The 20,275-nt window shown below is 35.5% G+C and overlaps 1 protein-coding gene and 2 pseudogenes across 1 annotated transcript; 1 reads left to right on the plus strand and 2 right to left on the minus strand.

Moving 5' to 3' along the window:
* The first annotated feature begins 420 nt into the window (after positions 1–420).
* Positions 421–933, plus strand: LOC149139863 (OVARIAN TUMOR DOMAIN-containing deubiquitinating enzyme 2 pseudogene; annotated as a pseudogene).
* A 381-nt stretch (positions 934–1,314) lies between these two features.
* On the minus strand, positions 1,315–5,089 carry LOC149139864 (uncharacterized; annotated as a pseudogene).
* Positions 5,090–17,676: 12,587 nt separating this feature from the next.
* On the minus strand, positions 17,677–18,351 carry LOC149139865 (uncharacterized). Its single transcript, XM_089450841.1, has one exon. The coding sequence runs from the start codon at positions 18,349–18,351 to the stop codon at positions 17,677–17,679; it is 675 nt and encodes a 224-aa protein (XP_089306967.1).
* Between the last annotated feature and the right edge of the window lie 1,924 nt (positions 18,352–20,275).

Raw genomic sequence — 20,275 nt, forward strand, 5'->3', positions numbered from 1 at the left:
GTGTCCTGGCTGGGTGTTATGTACAGTGCGGTGCGGAGGGCTATAAGACTGTGGTCCTGCCGCGTGCAAACCAGAACGTGGTGAGCTGATCTGTGCACAAGCTCGTAGTTAGGGTGGCTGAGCCTGAAGAGCTGTTGGTCGAGGTTGTAGGTGGTCGCAATAGAGATCACGTGGCAGCAAGGCCGTAGTCGATTTATCGTTTGAAGAAATCTATGGCTCTCTTGCCTTGAGAGGAGGTTCCGGTTTGAACCTGGATGCTCTGCTATATATTCCCGCAACATTCCAGTAGGTAGAGGATTCAATGAAATGTACAAAGTTGGAAGTAGAAGCACAAGAGATGTAAGTGCCCATGCTCAACACTGTTTGTGAATTACCATTCTGAATTTTTTTGGCTCTTGTGCTATTTTATTCTTTTACAAAATGGATGAAGGAGTGGTTGTGAAAAGAGTCATTCCAGCAGACAACAACTGTCTCTTCAATGCAGTCGGTTATGTAATGGAAAACAACAAGAACAAATCTTCAGAATTGAGACAGGTAATTGCCACAACAGTTGGAAGTGATATTGTGCATTATAATGAGGCATTCTTGGGAAAGCCAAATGAAGAGTATTGTGCATGGATACTGGATTTTGAAAAATGGGGTGGTGCCATTGAGCTGGCAATTTTAGCAGATTATTATGGTCGTGAAATTGCAGCATACGATGTCCAATCGTCTCGTTGCGACCGGTATCGCCAGGGAAAAGGCTACACGGAACGAGTCATGCTGATTTACGATGGCCTGGATAAGAGAAGAAACATGGAAACATGTTGCATGTGGCGATGGCAGGCTGTGATGGGAAGCACTACAAGTCATGCAGGGCGACGAGTTGGTTCAAAGCAAGTTTCTGCAAGAGTTCCAGCTAAGTATAAAGTAGTTTATGCTTGGGCATATTAAAAACAAATCCATAATTGCTTATGAATTTTGTGTCAAGTTGCAAGCAAAAGAGGATTGGATTTCCAATGGTGTGGATCGATGGAGTTTCTGTATGGAGGCTTGTTGGGTCTTCTTCAGGTGTGGAAGCCTTGATGTGATTATGTTTCTATATTGGGTAAAGATGAAACTAAAAGTTTCAACATATCTCCTTTGATGAAATAAATTGTCTTCGTAATTTATTTGAGAACTGATCAACTTAACATGTAAATGCATTTATGTAAATCTGGTTAAAAGAATTAGATTGTTGTGACATTTAGCCTGGCAAACTAGTGTCACCAGTGTAAATCTATGTTGGAATTTGCCATTCCAACAATAGACAAATCTATTTGCAGGAATGATTTATTACCAGATATGAGAAGACATGACAGTTACGTCAAAAATTGGAGGATGATCAAGTTTGTATGTGTCCGGTGTATAGATTGTGGAGACAAGCCTGCATGTTCAATTGCAAGGAGATTAGCTGGACAATGGATCTTAGTTGTTGCAGTACGTCAGCGAGTATGAGGCAGCATGCTTGGAAGCAGTTACCAAGCCTTGATACTGTGAGCAGGGGAAGTGGCATTATGTTGCCAGGGGAGTGGATATTGAAACGCGATGGAGGATTGGACCGTGGAGTCCTGGATTATTACTCTTGAAGGGAAAATTGTGTTCTCTTCGTGTGGCTGTGTGCCTATATCTGGATCATCAGGGTTTGAATGCACTGCATTGAGTCCAGGTGAAAAGTCGTCAATCTGTTTCTTTATCAGTAGACCCCTCACAGGTATTGTTGGTGAAAAATGGCTGCTGGTATGTTTATAAAATAATCATCTATGGGCAGAGATAGAGAAATTAAATTTGAAGAGTTTATGTTGTATTTTCTTGGAATCATGTTTATATATTATTGAGCCTTATTGAGCCTAGCTAACTCAATGTAGGCAGAGTTATTTTGTTAGAATTTGCAACTCTAACGAATGACAGGTTAAGCATAGAGTTCCAAGAAGTTATTTGAATAGATAAGGATGCCCAGGATGTAGGAGAAGATGAGGTAATGAAGCAGCAACAACGTTTATGGTGGACAACAAAGTAGATGTTTGTTTGAATTAGTGTGGTTTGTGGAATAGACTCCCTAGCATGTTATAAGCAAGTCCAGTTGTTGTAATTGTCATTGTATGTACCCAGAAACTCCAAAATGTGGAATGAAATGTAAGTTTTAAAGGCATCTGAAAGTTCGTGGTGATCTCAAAACCACTTTGTAATGGTTTATGGTCAGCCTGAAACCATCTTTTGTCACTGTAATGTGAGGGTTGGTGGTGAGCCAGAAACCATCTATAGAGTCTTTGTGGCTGAAGTGCTTTTGTGACCAGCTTGCCTTTGTGGCAAAATCGCCTCTGTGGCTTGAGGTGCCTTTGTGGCTGCGGGTACACGAGAGCTTTGTGCTTAATTGAGCAGGTGGACTGCAGAACACCTGGCTCGAACATAGATGATTTTTTAATTTTCTGAGTAGAAGGGGATTGGCGCGCTTTTCGCGCTGACAGTCACGTCAGGATGCGTAACTGGCGCGTCTGTTAGGCCATTAATAGCGCCACCGTGCCAAAATAATAGACTGGAGTGGAATTTTACGGAAAAATCGCGCCAATTCACCTTCAAGGGGATCCGCGGGAATCCTTATCTTCGTTTGTGTTTTGGAGGTTCTGTACATGCAATTCGCCTGATGGTGGTGGATTTGACTATCATGACAAGTAGTCATTAGGGGGGGAGTTAGAAATAATTAATTCCTACTTGTCTATGGTTGTAATTCTCCATTTGAGGAGTTTGTTCCTACATAATAGGAATTTAGTTTCTCCTAGTTTAGTGTGTGGTTGAGAGAATCTCTCAACCACACTACTGTACGTCTAAGATAGAATTCCTATCTTGAGACTATTGATTGTATAAATATGTGTGTAATTTCCTCATTCAATATAATAGAATATATTTTTGAGTGTCTGCAATTTTATCTGTCTCCTCTTCATTCCACCACTCTTCTACCTGTCACCTCTTCTATGCTTCCGTCTCCTCTTCATTCCACCATTCTTCTATGCTCCAGCCTCCTCCTCCATTCCCCCACCCTCCTCCTCCATTCCCCATTTCATTTCAGCCTCCTCTTCATTCCCCCACCCTCCATTCTCCATTCCCCACACCGTGGACGGTCAGATTGGAGGCCAACCTGAACATGAGCATGATTTACGGGAGGAGGAAGGCCCGGCCCTATGGTATTCTCCATGAAAGATTTGCCTGGAAAGCCAGGTACCATTGGAGGCCTTGCTCTACACATTTCCCGGTTACTGTTGCTTGAAATGGATGAGGGAAGATTTGCAGAGAGAAAAAATCTTCGAAGCTCTTACATTGGCCAAGAGGGAAAACTCTGTGTAAGTATAGTTGATTCTATTACCTCTATTATTACATCTATTACCTGTATAAGTAAAATAATATGAAGATGCACCAACTAAATAAATGCATATGATACTTGGAGGGTGAAGCTTATGAGTTCATAAAACAAGCAGCCACAATGTGTACCTTTAATTAAGGTGACTGTTGGAAATGGTTTCTTTTCTTGGACTTGTTGTTGAAATGAACTGCACCTGCTGCTGTTGAAATGAACTAGACTTGCTTTTGAAATGAACTGGTGAGCAGCTGGTTTCATAGGCTCTCGAGGATCTGAAACCGCAACTTGTGTTGGTTGAGAACCCGCTGCGCGAGTAGGTTGATGGTTGATGCTAGGGGGCTAGGCTTGACGAGAACCTATTTTAGTTAGTCCAGGTTGTTGTGGAACCCCTGCTACAGCTTGTTGAGGCTGCTGAATACACTGGATAGGTCACTTCCTGGGTGAGGCCGCTGAATACACTGGACAAGTCAATTCCTGGGTCACTGTGAAGGAACGTATTGAAGAATATCAATGAATCTAGCATGTATATAAATTGTAGACTTCTAATGATAAAAAAAAAAACGATCATATCTCTTTCCCTTGTCTTTGATTCAAGTAAATTCCTATCAATATCTGTCTCATGTTTTGTTGCAAAAGGCTTAACAAAGGTTTCATATACATAGGTTGATCCCAAAACAACCTTTTATTTTGGGATACCCCAAATAAACAATGAATGCAAGCTTTGCTTCACTGTAACCATGAAATAAAAGCATAAGCTAATCACTGAAAAACAATTAATACTGCAATTATGATCAAGTATTGACACCAGAATATCAGTTGCTTTATCTCGGGCTTGTTCCTTTCTATGATTTTAAAACACTCAAATGTAGGCTAGTGTGGAAGCCTTTCTATGACTGAAATCCTTGAACAAATTTTGCATCCGATGTAAGCTTTTTCACTAAACCACCCCCGATACTTAGCAGGCGGGACGGAATCCCTTCAAATATTGTTGCGGCCTGGGAGGACAGCTTTTCCCTGCCGCAGACTTTCATTTGGGCTATATGAAAGTCTCTTTTTTTTGTTGTCCATTTGGGCTATCGAGACAAGTCGGGAGCCACAAAATTTGACAAATTGTAAAATGGTGGGCCAACAAGCTCAGACGTGGTGATTTCTATTTATATTGTATGGGACCATCTATGCATGCGTTACAGTTGTCTCTTTCAAAGGATTTAAGAGAAGAATGTTGAGGTGTTAGCACCCTGGGCTATATTAATCTCTGTATGGTTTTATGTATTTTATTTTTTTAGAGTTCAATGAAGGCATTAAAAAATGAAATATATGATGCAGGACACCCCTTAGTAAGCGTTTGCTTAATGGATCTCCGAAAGTTGCGGAGGGAAACTCTGGGTATACAGGTCGTCGATCGATAGTGAGCCAATTAGGCCGGCATACGCCACATAGTCTGGGCTCAGGACTAGCTAGTTTGAGGCTTTTTATATGCAATGCCCCAGATAGAGTTACAGAGAAGGTTCCCAGATGCTCTTGAGATCTCCGAAAGTTGCGGAGGGAAACTCTGGGTATACAGGTCGATCGATTAGGCCGGCATACGCCACATAGTCTGGGCTCAGGACTAGCTAGTTTGAGGCTTTTTATATGCAATGCCCCAGATAGAGTTACAGAGAAGGTTCCCAGATGCTCCTGAGATTGTGGTGTCTTTTTAGATTTAAAGTTTGACATTTAGTAACCGCCCACTTAGTACTTAATTGGCTTTATTCAAAGAAGAGGACCTCATAAATTCACTGAGCAGCTATAGAGGTAGAAGTCTTATTTTTCAATCCCGTTGAAACTAACAAATCTGGATACAAGTTTTTGAACCGAACATAACGTACACATAAACGGGTCCATGCACACAATAACACACCACAATGAGACATAGAAGTCTGGAAGCTGCTTTTTATAAAAGCAATTTAAATCTTAAAACGGCAATTGAAAAAGTGTGAGATTTTTTTTATAACCGCAATTCACAAGTGATTGTTTTCATATGTATTTAGTATTGCTCTTATAAAGTAGTGTCTTATAAGCAGGGACTGCCGCTACGCGGTTACCCTTGTTTAAAACAACCAATGAATTTAATACATTGTTGAAATATGTGAGGCAATGGGCTATAAATCACATTTATTAAATATCATACAGAATATGGTTCATACAGCGCACAATGTTGGGGGTAAGGATGAAATTGGGCGGAGTATGAGCCATATTCCGCACAATGAAAGCATAAAGAACCCAACGTCACGCTCTTTAGTAAATCACGTAGTAGTCAAATATAAATTAGATGAGCATATGAAGATATATGGTAGGAATGTGAGAAGTCAGTGACCAAATTCAGCCACGACGAATTTGTTGTGATTCATAATTTATTGGGGGTATGTTTCATTCTTCTGGTTTTTACCTATATTAACCCGGGATTCATAATTTCTGCACAGCACCCTGCAAGTTATTAAAAAACTGCGCTATCTGGTCCAAGCTATTCAAAATTTCAGTTATATATTCCACATCGTATTTGCATGCCATCACAATTTTATTGGCAAGTTTTGTCATTGCTATGAATCTGCAGATGTTCAAATCGCTTAATAAGAATTCCGTCAAAATTTCAACGTGAACCGTAGTGATACAAATGTGCTAGAGGGTTTTGATTCTTTTTAATATAAAACAATTTAAGGTTATAAAAAAATTGATAAAAAATAGAAAATTTGAGGGTGATTTCTTGCTTGATTCGATTTATGGAACTTGGTTTGATTCTTGCTGCACTCAATTTGTGAGATGCTAAAGAAAAATTTGTGAGATGCTAAAGAAAAACCTGTATAAAATATGTTGAGACCACTGGACGAGAGTAAACTATTGGGTTATATACTGCTTCGCTCCCTCATCCATGTGTTGATGTTGACGTTGTCGTCCAAAATCATTTGCTATAATGTGAGTTCTTAATAAATTGTTGTGTACACTGGATCATTGGAATTGAATTTTGTTGATAAGTTAGCGCGAGCGTCTGATAAGGGGAGATAATCTCCCGATTCTTTTTAATTGGACCAAGATTTTATATGAATTTTTTTTGTTCGATGCAAAACTTTGTAGGCATACACGATGAGTAGTGAACGTGGAGGCTCTGGCGTACCTTCTCTTTCATGTAAGGTTTATGGTTCAACTATCATGATTTTTTAAGCATGTTTGAATGTGAATTAATCATTTTTAAGCATGTTTAAATGCTGAGCAATGAGCGTGGAGGCTTTGTCGGAGGATTTTTGTTTTTTTTTTCAGGTATATTTTTTAGAATTTTCAGAATTCAGTGAAAAATTTTGAAGTGAAATCTTAATTTATGTTATTTAAATTAGTTTTTTCATTGTATATATGGATTCAACGCCCTGAAAAACCCAAAGGCACTTGAATTGTGTAACGATTACCCATCAAATTTGTGATTTCAATAAATTCCTACCTGAGTTTAGAGAAATTAGACCAGAAAAAACCCACAGGAAAAGTTTCCAAAAAATCACACTAAAGACACTTGAATTTATGGAGATTTGTTTTTCCCCACCTCTCCTGCCTAAAAGACTTAACATAAGGTAGAGCATTGGCAAACTAGTGTTAGTGTCACAGAACTCACCATAGAATGGCCACGCACATCACAAAATTAGTTTTTTTCAATTTTAAAACTAGCATTTGCACCTTATGTTGCAAAGGAAACGCCGTTAAGGCATAGAGTGGTGAAGAATAGCATAGAGTGGGGAAGAATAGGGACATGTATAGAGTGGGGAAGAATAGCATAGAGTGGGGAAGGATAGGGACATGTGAATGGACATTGTTGAAAGCAAGGGTGGATGATAATGAGTTACAATTGCAATAGTTAGTTATGTGTATTCTGAAAATGGATATTTTGTAAATAGTAATAGTTTGTGAAAGAATAGCGACATGTAAATGGACATTGTTGAAAGGAAGGGTGGATGATAATGAGTTAGAGTTGAAAGTATTAGTTATGTGTATTTTGAATATGGATATTTTGTAAATAATAGTAGTGTGTGGAAAAATAACAACATGTGAATGGACATTGTTAAAAGCTAGGGTGGATGATAATGAGTTATACTTGAAATGATTAGTTATGTGTATTCGAATATGGCTATTTGGTAAATAATAGTAATGTCATGTAGAGGTTATCTATTATCCATGTAGTTGTTTTTGTTTATGTGAACATGTTTTTGTACATTATTTTTTTTTTGTCTTCCGAGATGTAATTTTTCCATATGCTACCTATTTATGGTGTTATTAGAAAATACTATTATATTGTAATGGAAGAGATGAAAGAAATGATACGACATTGTGAACAACATCATGGTCGTCATTCCATATTTGAAAATGCATGAAAATTTGTTGGAGCCATCATGATAAAAATAAAAATTCCAGCATGATTTTGAAAAAATTTAGCTAAATTTTTTGAAAAAGTGGATTATAGTTGTCAAGTTTTAGAATTTTGAGTGCCTTAATTTTGCATAGAAAATGATAGAAATTACAACATGATTTTGAAAAAATCCAGCTAATTTTTTTGAAAATGTCAACTACAGCGGTCAAGCTTTAGTGTTTTGGGTATCCAGGCATTCAGTATTTTGGGTACTCTAGCCTTAGTCCATTGAAGGCCATCTTCTCAGCTCTGAATAAATCTCGCTACACTTACCTTCAAATTTGAACCTCTGAGAAACGACTTCAAATTTGTTGTTTTAATGTGAAGCCTGCTTTGATACCATGTAGAAATTAGGTTGTATATTTGCAATTGCTCATGAAGTTTTAATAAAAATCACTAGACACAAACCTACTCTACTGCTTTGAGGACATTAATTTAAAATTTATAGCAAAAATCTCAGACATACAAGAAGAAATAACACACATGCAACAAGTATTTTTATCTAGGGAAATAAATTTGCTAAAAGACCCAATGCTTGCTTGCATTAATCAAATGAATAGAGATGTATTACAATTGCTTTTCACAACTGATCTCACCCTGCAAGTGCACAATTCATTTCATTCTTCATTGAAGCCATCTAACTCAGACTAGGTCACATTTTGCCTCGTCTTGAGCTCATACTTCCTTGTGTTGTTCCTTGAGGAATTAAGCCCCATTATTTAGGAAATTCCTCTAATTAAATTGTGCAATTCCTTAGGCTGATAATTTGACTGCATGCAACACCTGTACACTCAAGACTAGTCTACTACTGATGTTACATTGCCTTGGAATCTCCACCTCAACTAGGTAACTCGAATTCTCTGGATGCACTAGATATTTTGGGATGATTGATCAGTTACTGGATGATCATTAAGTTTGACTGAAGTCCCACTGCTTAACTTGACCCTCCACTAGTTCGTCCAACAGTTGGAACTAGTTTAATTGGAAATGAGATAAATGGCCTTGATTGCTACAAATTAGCAATCACACATGCAAAATTGAACTCTAACTCCTCCAACTCGAATTTACTGAGTAAACTGGGTGACATAAGCCATGTCACACAAGTTAACATCATTCAAGTTGTTTGTTGATGTGGAAATTCAAATTTTATCAATTTGATCAAGGAAAAATCAAATTGAGAATTTCTTGTTGCAATTTTCAACACCTAATTGTTATAGTACATTGAGAACAATGTTTGGTGAGGCCAATCTTTAGTGCGTAGGTAGTTGAGTAGTACAACTAAGGGCATGATTGAACCAAGCACTACTATTGAACCACACATGTATATCAAACGACTATAACACCTAACACTCCTTTTCCCTCAGAACCAATACGTTTCTCCAGTGAGCTCACCATAGTTGTGATAAAGAGATAAAAGAGGAGCATTATTTTTCTCACATGGCTCCAAAGAAACACCCAAGAGTTACTTCACCAATTAAACTTCTAGAAAACTCAATCATGACTGATGAAGAAATAGAAGACGTGCAACATCAAGTATTCAATTTAGATATTCAAATTAAGAAAATAATTGACACTATGTTAAGAAAGGTTGAATTGTCACAAATACAAGAATCAATTAAATAGGATATGGAAAAAACGAAAACAAAAAACAAAAAAATGGTGGAATGATTGAAACAAAAGATGGATGAAAATAAGGAAATGGAGAAAATGATGGAAAATTGGAACATAAGATCGTACAAGCCCTCTATGAAAGGCTCCCTAAAATTGATAATGTTTGAAGTGATTCATGAAAATAAAGGTAATATCCATGTTGTTAAAGTTTCTAAAAATAAGCATTTGTCAGAAAGATTTAACTCTAAATAGTGGAGTTACTTATGGATTGTCTCCAAACAGTATGAAATTTCTCGAGGTTGAATTAAAGAAGTTTGAAGGAACAAATATCTTTACCTAGGTGAAACAAATAAATAAATATTTTGAATTGCATAATATTATAGATGATAAACAAACGATTCACATAACAACTTTGAATTTTAAAATATAACGCTATCAATGGTCTAAATGGGTAGTTAAAAGAAAGAATTTTTTTTATTCTTATACTTTGGGTTTATTTACAATAGACTTAGAAGCACAATATGGAAAAGTTTGGGAACAAGACTACTTTAGTCAATTGACAAGAATCAAGTACTTAGGTGATATCGAAAATTAAAATTCAAAATTTTGAGTATTGGCCACAAGGATGGATAACATAAGTGATGAACATTTGTTGGAAGCTTACATGGCTGGATTAAAATAAGACATTAAACATGAGCTTTTCCTAGAACATCATGAAAATATTATGGAAGCTATGCAATTGAATAGTCATATTCAAGCCAAGAATAACGCTACAAACAAGTCTACTGGTGGGACCATATGCATAAAGCAAAGATTGTTTGAGATTCATAAGACAACCCTAACTCAGCCTACTTGAATATCACAGAAGAAAAAAAAGGAATAAGAGAAAAATGTATAGCCTTTGGTTGTAACAACAAAGGATCAAAAGAGCATAAATGCCAAGAAACAAAAGTGTTCACCTTCAAAACTAATGATAGAGAGAAAATGGAAACATCTACACAATGAAATGAAAAAGAACTTGTCAACTTAAAAAAGAAGACATAGAAGTTGAAATTGTGCACAATATTGTTTTATCCATGTGTGAAATATCTATGCATGCATTGGCAAGTTTGTCATCACCTCAAACCTTGAAGATTGTAGGTTACATTGAGAAGCAAAAGGTCATGGCGCTTATTCACTAAGGAAGTAACTATCACTTCATTGATAAAATATTAGCAAAGTGTCTCAATAGCTTGGTATATCCAAGCTATTAAGTATGGGAAAAATGCCACCACATTAAACTAAGTATGGGAGAATATAATTTGGTAAGCCTAATGTATGCCATTTCCATTGGAGGTGTAGATGTTCTATGGATTCCATGGTTGTGAACATTAGGTAAAATTTCTACAAACTACAATGAATTATTCATGAGATTTGAATTGAGAGGAATTCAATATGAATGGCAAAGAGTTAAAATCTAGACCTTCTCAAGCCATCAACTATCATAAAATAGAAAGGGTAGCAAGGGAGTTGTGGTTAAACTTTATTTTATGAAATTTAAATGGAATGCCAAAGTAGTCTCATAATTCCATACAAATATTTTTTTTCTTAGAGAGAGATGTGAGTGGGTTTGTAATGTGTGCATAATTTTTAACAAATTTTTAATAATATCTTTGAAGTCCCAAAAATCCCCTAAGACTCTTGATGTTCTTGAGAAAATGTCATTTTGTAATGGATTGGATCTTTTGAGGATCCATTTTAACTCCTTCCTTTGAAACGATATGACCTAAATACTCTACTTCTTGTTTCCCACAAGGACATTTGGATATTTTTACATATATTTAATTGTTCTTGAGAATTTGTAGAACTTTATCCACATGGTTAATGTGGTCTTCCTATTATTTTCTATAGATAAGTATATCATCAAAGAAAACCAACACAATTTTTTCAAGATGGGGCCAAAAAATTTGATCATAAGGCTTTGAAAAGTAGAAGCATTAGTCAACCCTAAAGGCATGACCAAGAACTCACAGTATTATTTGTGTTCTAGAAGTTATTTTTGGAATGGTTTATTTTCTTAATTTGATATAGTGGTATCTTTTTTTAAGATCAAGTGCATGTCTTCTATACCAGTATTGTCAATGCCTAAGTTTTGTAAAACACTCACAAAAAAACATTATGCATAAGGACAAGAAATTAGAGAAATATTGACACAAAAGGAAGACTATTGGTTTTTGAAAGCAAACAATTCAAGGGAAAAGACTTGGTGAAATCAACATGTAGTAGAAATAGAAGCAATTTTACATGCAATAAAAAATGATGACAGTGTCTCATTAGGAGAACATTAAAGTCAAGACAAACCATGATATCCTAAAGTACTTTTTGGAGCAAATATGGTCAGTAGAAGAGTAGCAAAAGCACAAGGGTTTGATTTTGAAATAATCTACAGAAAATGGAAGGACAATGTAGTAGCAAATGTTCTTTATAAAATAAAAGAAACCTGAAGTTTGTATTCTAATACACATTCTATCCATAAGTGGCTAGCAAAAGCTCACCATAAATGGAACACTGACAACAGTTCTAAACAAAAAACACAATGGATAAAGGGATGAACTATATGGAGCATTGTGAGTGGAGGGGAGATATACTTTAGTATACAAGGGTAGAATGTTTTCATACCCTTAATCATAGTTGAGGCAACAAATATTAAGAGAATTACATGATCCAAGATCCAAGACATGCAAGGTTTCTTAAAACATATCAAAAGATCATTTTTTTTAATGAATAAAGAAAGATATTCAAAAACTTGTAAAAAAATAAAGGGGAGACAATAAAATCTCCAAGGCTACTTTTGCCATTACACATACTTAATCAAAGATGGAAGAGATATCAATAGACTTCATTTCAAGGTTACCAAAATTTAAAGGCAAGGGCGTCATTTTTGTGCTTGTTGATAGACTCACAACATATGCACATTTTTGGAATTCAAAGTGCATATATAACAAGCCAAGAAACAAAAGTGTTCATGAAAGAAGTTCATAAACTTCATGGTTTTCCAAAAGTAATAGTAAGTGAAAGAGACCCAAAATTCATTAACTTTTTAAAAGGATTATGAAAAATGAGTGGAATAACACTAGATATGAGTTCAAAGTTTTATTCACAAACAAAGGGTCAAATAAAAATAGTTAACACATGTTTAGAGAGTTATCTACGATGTTATGATTTAGATAAGAAAACTCAATGGATGAAGTAGTTGATTTTGGCAAAATGGTCATATAATTCCACCTATCACACATCTACTAAAATGTCCCCATTTGAGGTCATTTATAGATATACATCTCCTAGTATCCCATACTTTTTGCAAGATAAGTCCAAAGTACATGCAATAGAGTTACAAATGGAAAAGACTAGAAACTTTAACAATTCTCAAGTAAAACCTTCAAATAACGCAAAACAAGAAGCAAATCAACACGTAAATGAAGAACAATTTCATAAAATTGATTGGGTATTTTTGAGACTACAACCTTACAAACAATTTATATTCAAGCAAAAGAAGAAAAAAAAACATAGCTACAAAATTTAATAGAAATCTACAAGATTATTCATAGGATTGGACAAGTGGCATATCAGTTAGATTTGTGTTCCCACATTCATAGGATGTATATTGTCTAAAAAAAGGTTTTGAGATAAACTATGCTAGTGCAAACAAAACTTCTAAAATTGTATGAAGAATAAAAATTGATCTTAGATTAGAAAAAGTTATAGATCAGCATTCTATATCACTTTAGAATAGAATTGAAAAGCTAAAATCAGTGGAAGAACATGCATTTTGAAAAGGCTAAATGGAAAATGAACGGTTCATGAAGACACAATCTCAATTACAAACTTTAAAGGCAAAACATTTTTAAAAGATGAGGGCTATATTAAAACTCTAATAAAGATTTATTATTACTTTATTTATTATGATTAAGTTGAAGACACAATCTCAATTACAAACTCTAAAGGCCAAACATTTTTAAAAGATGAGGACGGTTAAAACTCTAATAAGCATTTATTATTACTTTATTTATTAGGACTATATTGACCTACTGATAGGTTACATCATGTGGCACTGTCTCCTATTCTCCTATTTATAATAAAAGAGATTCATTTCTCCTATTTATAATAAAAGAGATAGAGATTCATTTATATAAATATCATATTTGTCTTTGCATTAAATTTATTGTAAAAAAAAGATTTCCCATTTGATATTTTCAAAATATTTAGAAAATCAAAATTTGAATTTCCATCTCTTTAAAATATTTAAAAAATAAAAAATATATATATTCTGATATTTTTAAAATATTTAGAAAATAAAAAAAAATATGAATCTTTTCTTATGCCTTCAACAACAAGAACAAAAAAATTGATTTTAGACCATAAAGTAAACGAGATTCACTTGTATAGAGATCATATTTGACTTTGCATTAAATTCATTATAATAAAAAAAATATTTTCATATTCTCCTAACTCTGCATTAAATTCATTTATAATAAAAAAATATTTTCATATTCTCCTATTTATAATAAAAAGAGATAAGATTCATTTATATAGACATATCCTATTTATAATAAAAAAATCCTATTTATAATAAAAGAGATGAGATTCATTTGTAAAGACATCATATTTATTAATAAAAGAGATGAGATTCATTTGTAAAGACATCATATTTGTCTGTGCATTAAATTCATTGTAAAGTAAAAGATTTCTTTACCTCAAAATTTGACTTTTGATATTTTTTAAATATTTAGAAAATCAAAATTTGACTTTTTGATTTTTTTTTTTAAATATTTAAGAAACAAAAATTAAAAAATTAAAAATATATATCTTTTGATCATTTTTAAAATATTTGGAAAATCAAGAAAATATATGAATCTTATCTTACGCCTTCAACAAAGAATTGATTTTGGACAATAAGATTGTCAAATGATTATGGAAATTATCGGTCGTGTGAACAATATCATGCAACCGGGCAGGTGGTTTAAGCTCTTAAGGAAGGAAGAGATGTAATTTTTTCCTTGCCCTATGAAGCTAGAAATGTTTTGAAATATAATCTCCTAGGCCAAAGTGGGCATTAACAGTGTAGTGAGAGATGGAAGGCGTGTCATCCTGATTGAAGTTCCTTAATAAGGACCAACTATTAATTAGTAAATCTGTTCCATGAATAAATGGTCAAATGTTAAAATAGCTTAGCTTTACTTTCTGCATATGCACAAAGCATTTCAAGAGTATTCCCTGCTAGAATTTTATGCCCGAGTAGGCTCAAGATCTGTCCAAAGAGAGCCTACAGTGTGATCCTAATATTGCTCATAAAAATCACAAATTGTCAAAACAGGTTCAAAAATCTCATCAAAATCACATTAATATCCCCATGATATGACATCCAAAGAAAAGGATAACTTTTGAAAAAGAGAAATCACAACTCTCCCAGCATATGGCATTCATCTTGTAACAAAGGGAATTAAGCTGTCAAACATGAGCCATTAAATAATATCAGGAGCTTTTGCCCACGAGTATATATAACAGAGGATCAGGACCAATTTGGAAGCGACTTCTAGCTACTGTGAGTCACAAGACTGAAAGAATGCATTTTGAAATAGCTTGCCCATCCTTAACTTCTAAAACAGACCAGCTACGAAAATCTATAGTCCTGCTTTAGAAAGACATCGTTTCCAGAGTGGAGTTTTCCATAAACATGATTTGTTAAAAAGGAAATGGAGTTAAAAACAGAAATTGACCTTTTAACTTATCAAAGATCAGGATTAAGACCAGATCCCCATTCTAAATTCACCCTTCATCCAAATTATTACCATCAATTGAGTCACCAGAGATTGAATTCAGAACAGATCCCCATTCTAAATTCATCCTTCATCCAAATTATTACCACCAATTGAGTCACCAGAGATCAATTTCAGAGTTGAGTTCTCTGTAGGCATGATGAAAAAAGAAATGGAGTCAGAAATCGACCTTTTAACTCATCAAAAATCAAAATTAAGACCATTTCCCCATTGTAAATTCACCCTTCATCGAATTTATTACCACCAAAAATCTGAAACTTGAACCCCTTTTTACAAAGTATATTAATAAGTAATTTCAAAGCAAGGAGCTCAGCATAACTGTCAAATTCCTCTCCCAAACTGGCCTTGACCCTGAAAAAGTGGGTGTCTTAAAAAAAAATTACGCCACTTGCTTTATATTTATATTTGGGAGGAGATCCTTGGCTTGTTCCGTCAAAATCGTGAAAAGGCTGCCTCTCAAGCATTGCTTTGGGAAGACTTATATAACTAGCAAATATAAATCTGTGTTGGGATGCACACTGGAAAGGTGGGATGAATCTCCCTTCAAAAGTGTCAACGTTCCTTGCAAACCAAATTCCCAACTATCAAGAGTAAAGCTTTGAATTCTTTTAAATCTGGCTTCTACTGCCACTGTGTAAAATTTACTACTTTAGTTTCACCTTGCCCAGCACCTCCTACCCATATCAAGCTATCCATTCCAGCCCACAATGGGGAAGAATATGGGCAGGATGATCTCCTATAGCTTCCTCATCCAACTTGTATAAAGTACATCGACTTGGCCCATGTCCAATCCTCTTCTGTACCATGTAGTACTTACACAGAGTAGGGCCTTGTTCTATATGGCCAGCCACATGAAGATCCTTGCTTCATGCTTTTAGTGGGGACTTGATTTTCCAAAGTGGTTTCCACTGCCATTAGATTACATCAGGCCGATCTGTTAACAAACATTGCATTGCATTGAAACCGAGTCTGGGGGTAGAGAATCACCAGACCAACTCATCCTTGTCTCCTTGGGTCGAACATGACTCACTTTTAGTGCACCTGTGTTAGACTCTCACTGCTCCCCTTCATTCCCTCCCAGCTCTTGAAAGTTTGCCCTGCTCCTCTTCATTCGCCTCCAGCTCTAGAGGTTTGCCTTTTTCCACTTTTGCTACCAAAAGGTAGTGTTTTATGGAGAGGTAGCCTGAGCTAGATAGAAGTAAAATTTCCCTCATAGGTTGTAGATCAGATGAAGGCATAATTTTTCTTTTAAAATCCTCTTCATTTGTCAGCAATGCTCCAAGTTCAATGTATTGGATCCACATAGTGATCAAGAATTAGAAAGAACTATCCAACTTTGTCCATAGAACCATAAATCATGTAAATTTGAATGTACAGAACATAAATGCAAACCATACACGGTCAATATTCCATGTTAGGATGTGGTTCAGTACAGGTAATGCAATTTGTCCCAAAATATATTACTAACTCACTACAGAGGATTCAGTTAGATAATTTAGATGAGAAAGAAAAATCAAATTGCATCAACACAGTTAAAAATCAGAATCTCATATTCTGCGTATTTGCAAACAAATATACATCAGTGAGGAACTGTTCACTGCTCTTATCTCACATTTCTTACTTTCACAATCCGTGGAGCAACATAAAAGATGGATGGATGATCTGTAAAGCTCGAAATGTTGTTCCTGCACCAATCAACACCTTCTAAGTAAGGTAAGGTTTCATGGACTAAAGAACAATGCCAATGAACGTTTCTATCTAACCACTTTATCGAATAAAGAAAAGAATCAACCAAACCTGAAGTGTAAACTGTAACAATGGGCACTGCAGAAAGCTACAGAACAAGTCAATGTCTAGATGCATCTTAATACTGGACAAGTTTCCAGGGTAATTCAATTTAACCTTCCAGCCATCAACCATAGCCTGAGTATGATTGCGTTAATTCCCTATTCTTATTTTTCGAGTCTTTGGGGAATGGATGCATTCATTGGATAGCCCTCCCTCTTTAGATTTTCTATTTGAGCTGCCACATTATGTGCATCCGCTGATTCTGAATATGGAGAAATCGTAATATGAGTTTTCGCTGAAAGAAAGTTAGACAAAGGAAATGTCGACCCTTCCCACACAAGGGGCATACACTGTGGAGGAAGAGACTTTTCAATGGAATAATGCATTGGACTCAAAACTGGCGACACTGAAGCTTGAGCATTCAAATTTGGTGACATGTCTGATTTGACCCAAGAGGGTGAATTCAAAGCTGGTGATCCTGGTTCATGACCCAACGGAGCCAAACTCGGTGAAGCATCTCTCAGGTCTTGTGAATCTTGGCCAAGATATTTTTTAGAATAGAGTTTATCCTCACAGACCTCATAGAAATTTCCAATGTGAACCTCCTGACAGAGAGAACAAACACCGTAGAAAAGGCACTGCATTAGATTTGTCACATTAGGCTACCCACAACAGCAGCCATTTCCAGGTAAGCCAAACCTCTTCCGCATCTGAATCCTCCAAAACCCATCGTACAGAAGCCCAAACACGCAAAGAATGATCCCAGTGATACCAAGACCTTCCCGAATATTCTCATTATCAATATTGACAACAGCCAAGGTGAAGATCCAATAAGGGGCCATGCACAACAAAATGAAGGTCACTATGTGCACATACATGTTCCCAAACCCCAGTCTATCCATATTCCACCCAAAAACACAGAACCCACAAAATGTTGGAAAAAATGCAACAGACGAATCACTCCAGTAGTCATATAGACCTCCCTGCCATTCTGGTTTAGGTTCCATTCTTTTACTACCTCTTTTAAGAAGAGAGTATTTCTTCTCAAGCCGCGCGTATGTAGATTTGTTTTTCACAGAGTTATCATCTATCCTAATAACATCTGCATCAGTGATACTTATAACCGTAGTCTCCAAATCACCTTCGGCTTCGTAATCTTTCCCAAGAGGACTCAGGATAAGATAAATACCAGCTGCAACAGGGGCGCCTATTGCAACAGAAATGCACAAACCCACTCCAATAGCCGGACGCTGTGATCTCTTATAGCCCCAATTCAGACCACAGAGCGCATACTGCGCAAAACAATTTATTTGCAGAAGTAGCACAATTACCATCATGTGTGCCCACTCATGAGGTTTGTAAGTCTCATTTTTACAGTAGACCTTTCTAATATTGACATGTCCTCTGGTTTCCATCTAATGAGAAGTAGAAGATGATAACAACGCTGTGGGTGTAGATAAAGGCACATCATGGTAAAAAGCGCATTTAGAATTTGATTATTGACCTCAAACCAGGAATCCCTCTCACTCTTTTTAGGCACGACCCTGTTAAGAAAGCCAACTAGAACCAAAAAAAGAATACCTCCAAATACTGCCACAACAATACCCCATATTAACAATGCCAAATTCTTCGGATTTCGCAGCCATACTTTCACTGCCTCCATCAAAAATACCCACCTGATTTCACCAACAAAAGGGACTTTAACGCCATCCTTGAGGCCACGAAAAGGCTTCGCCAGCGCTGGAGTTCATTTCCATAAAACGGACTCTATCTGGAACTCCTCCGTAAAAAGCGCACAGATGTCAAGCGGAGGGCATTGTTCATTGCCCTAATAACTCTTTTTAAGGTTTTTATTGTTTTAAAACATTTTTTTATTAACTTAGACAGCTGATTTTTGTTCAATTGTCTAACAAAAGATCTAACGGCTACGATTAGGACAGAAAGGCATTTGGGAGAGTCCATTTCAGAGGGAAACGCTTTACTGCGTAATAAACTATCAAACACTAATATTTAGTTTTTCATATGAAATTAAAATTAAAAAATATAAAAACACACCTAACTCAAATTAATGTAATCTTAATGAGATTATTGACTTTCTTGGACATACTATTTAACTTAAAATCACATTTTCATTTTAAAATAAAAAATAATTGACCAGATCTTATCTTAAATTAGTTAAAAAATCAAAACCCATTAACATATTGCAATAATGAAAACCTATTTCTTTATAAATTATCAATAAATTATTTTAAATAAATATATTATTTTAAAATAATAATAACAGTTGAGAATAAGCTTCTTTATTATCAATTTAATTAACAACAACGCTACAACAAAGTTACAAAACTAATAATAATATAAAATGATACGAGGTAGCGGTTCTTTCGCACCTTTGAGGAAGCACAACAAACGTGCATACACAATATCTTATGTTATAGCCATTATAATAGTAGCGATGGTCATCAAACGATGAACGAACTACGAGGGTTACAACTATTATAATATCAACGCGGTAAGCAATTCTTTCATGTACATGAAAATAAAATAGTATGGAGAAAACACAATGCTTTTATAGATGTAATATATACTAGCAATTGTCCCAGAAGGTACAAAGAGAGGCCGATAGGATTATTAAATTGAGATTGTTGAATTTTTCTAGAAGAGTTAATTGGTTTGTGGAAAACCTTGTATTTTTGGACTGGATCATTGTGTAATTACTTTTCTTTAGATGTTTTGTTTATATCTATATTACAAGGAACACATTGAATGTCTTATTTCATTTTAGAGTAAGTTAATTACCCAAAATCAAGAGGTTAAGTTAATTACCCAAAATCAAGAAACCTCTATAGATGGCCAAGCATATAAGAAAAATACATTGCATTCATATGCAATACGAAATCCATCTTTTTTTTTGTGTGAGTAAAATTTCAAAAGCATGAACACATGCCATTTCATATGCACAATAAACCCAACTTCTGAAATTTCAATGCTTGGATACATTCCATTCATATGCTATAGTAAACCCATATTTTCCTTAAATTTCAATCCATAAACACATCCATTCATGAGCCATAACAGAACCACGAAAAACAAAAACCCCTGACTCGTTAATACATTATCTACTCAGAGAAAGGTAAGATGAAAGGACGGCACTATCTACGGATCCTCCATGTCTCCGAAGGAGATGAGGAGTGTTCCGTGACCCATTGATGCATTGTCTTCTCAAGAGTGCAAGGTAAGACTAAAGAAAATCACTAGCTA

Source organism: Pinus tabuliformis, chromosome X (assembly GCF_031772625.1).
Source record: "Pinus tabuliformis cultivar Carrire ecotype Pingquan chromosome X, CPIR1, whole genome shotgun sequence".
Lineage (NCBI taxonomy): Eukaryota > Viridiplantae > Streptophyta > Pinopsida > Pinales > Pinaceae > Pinus > Pinus tabuliformis.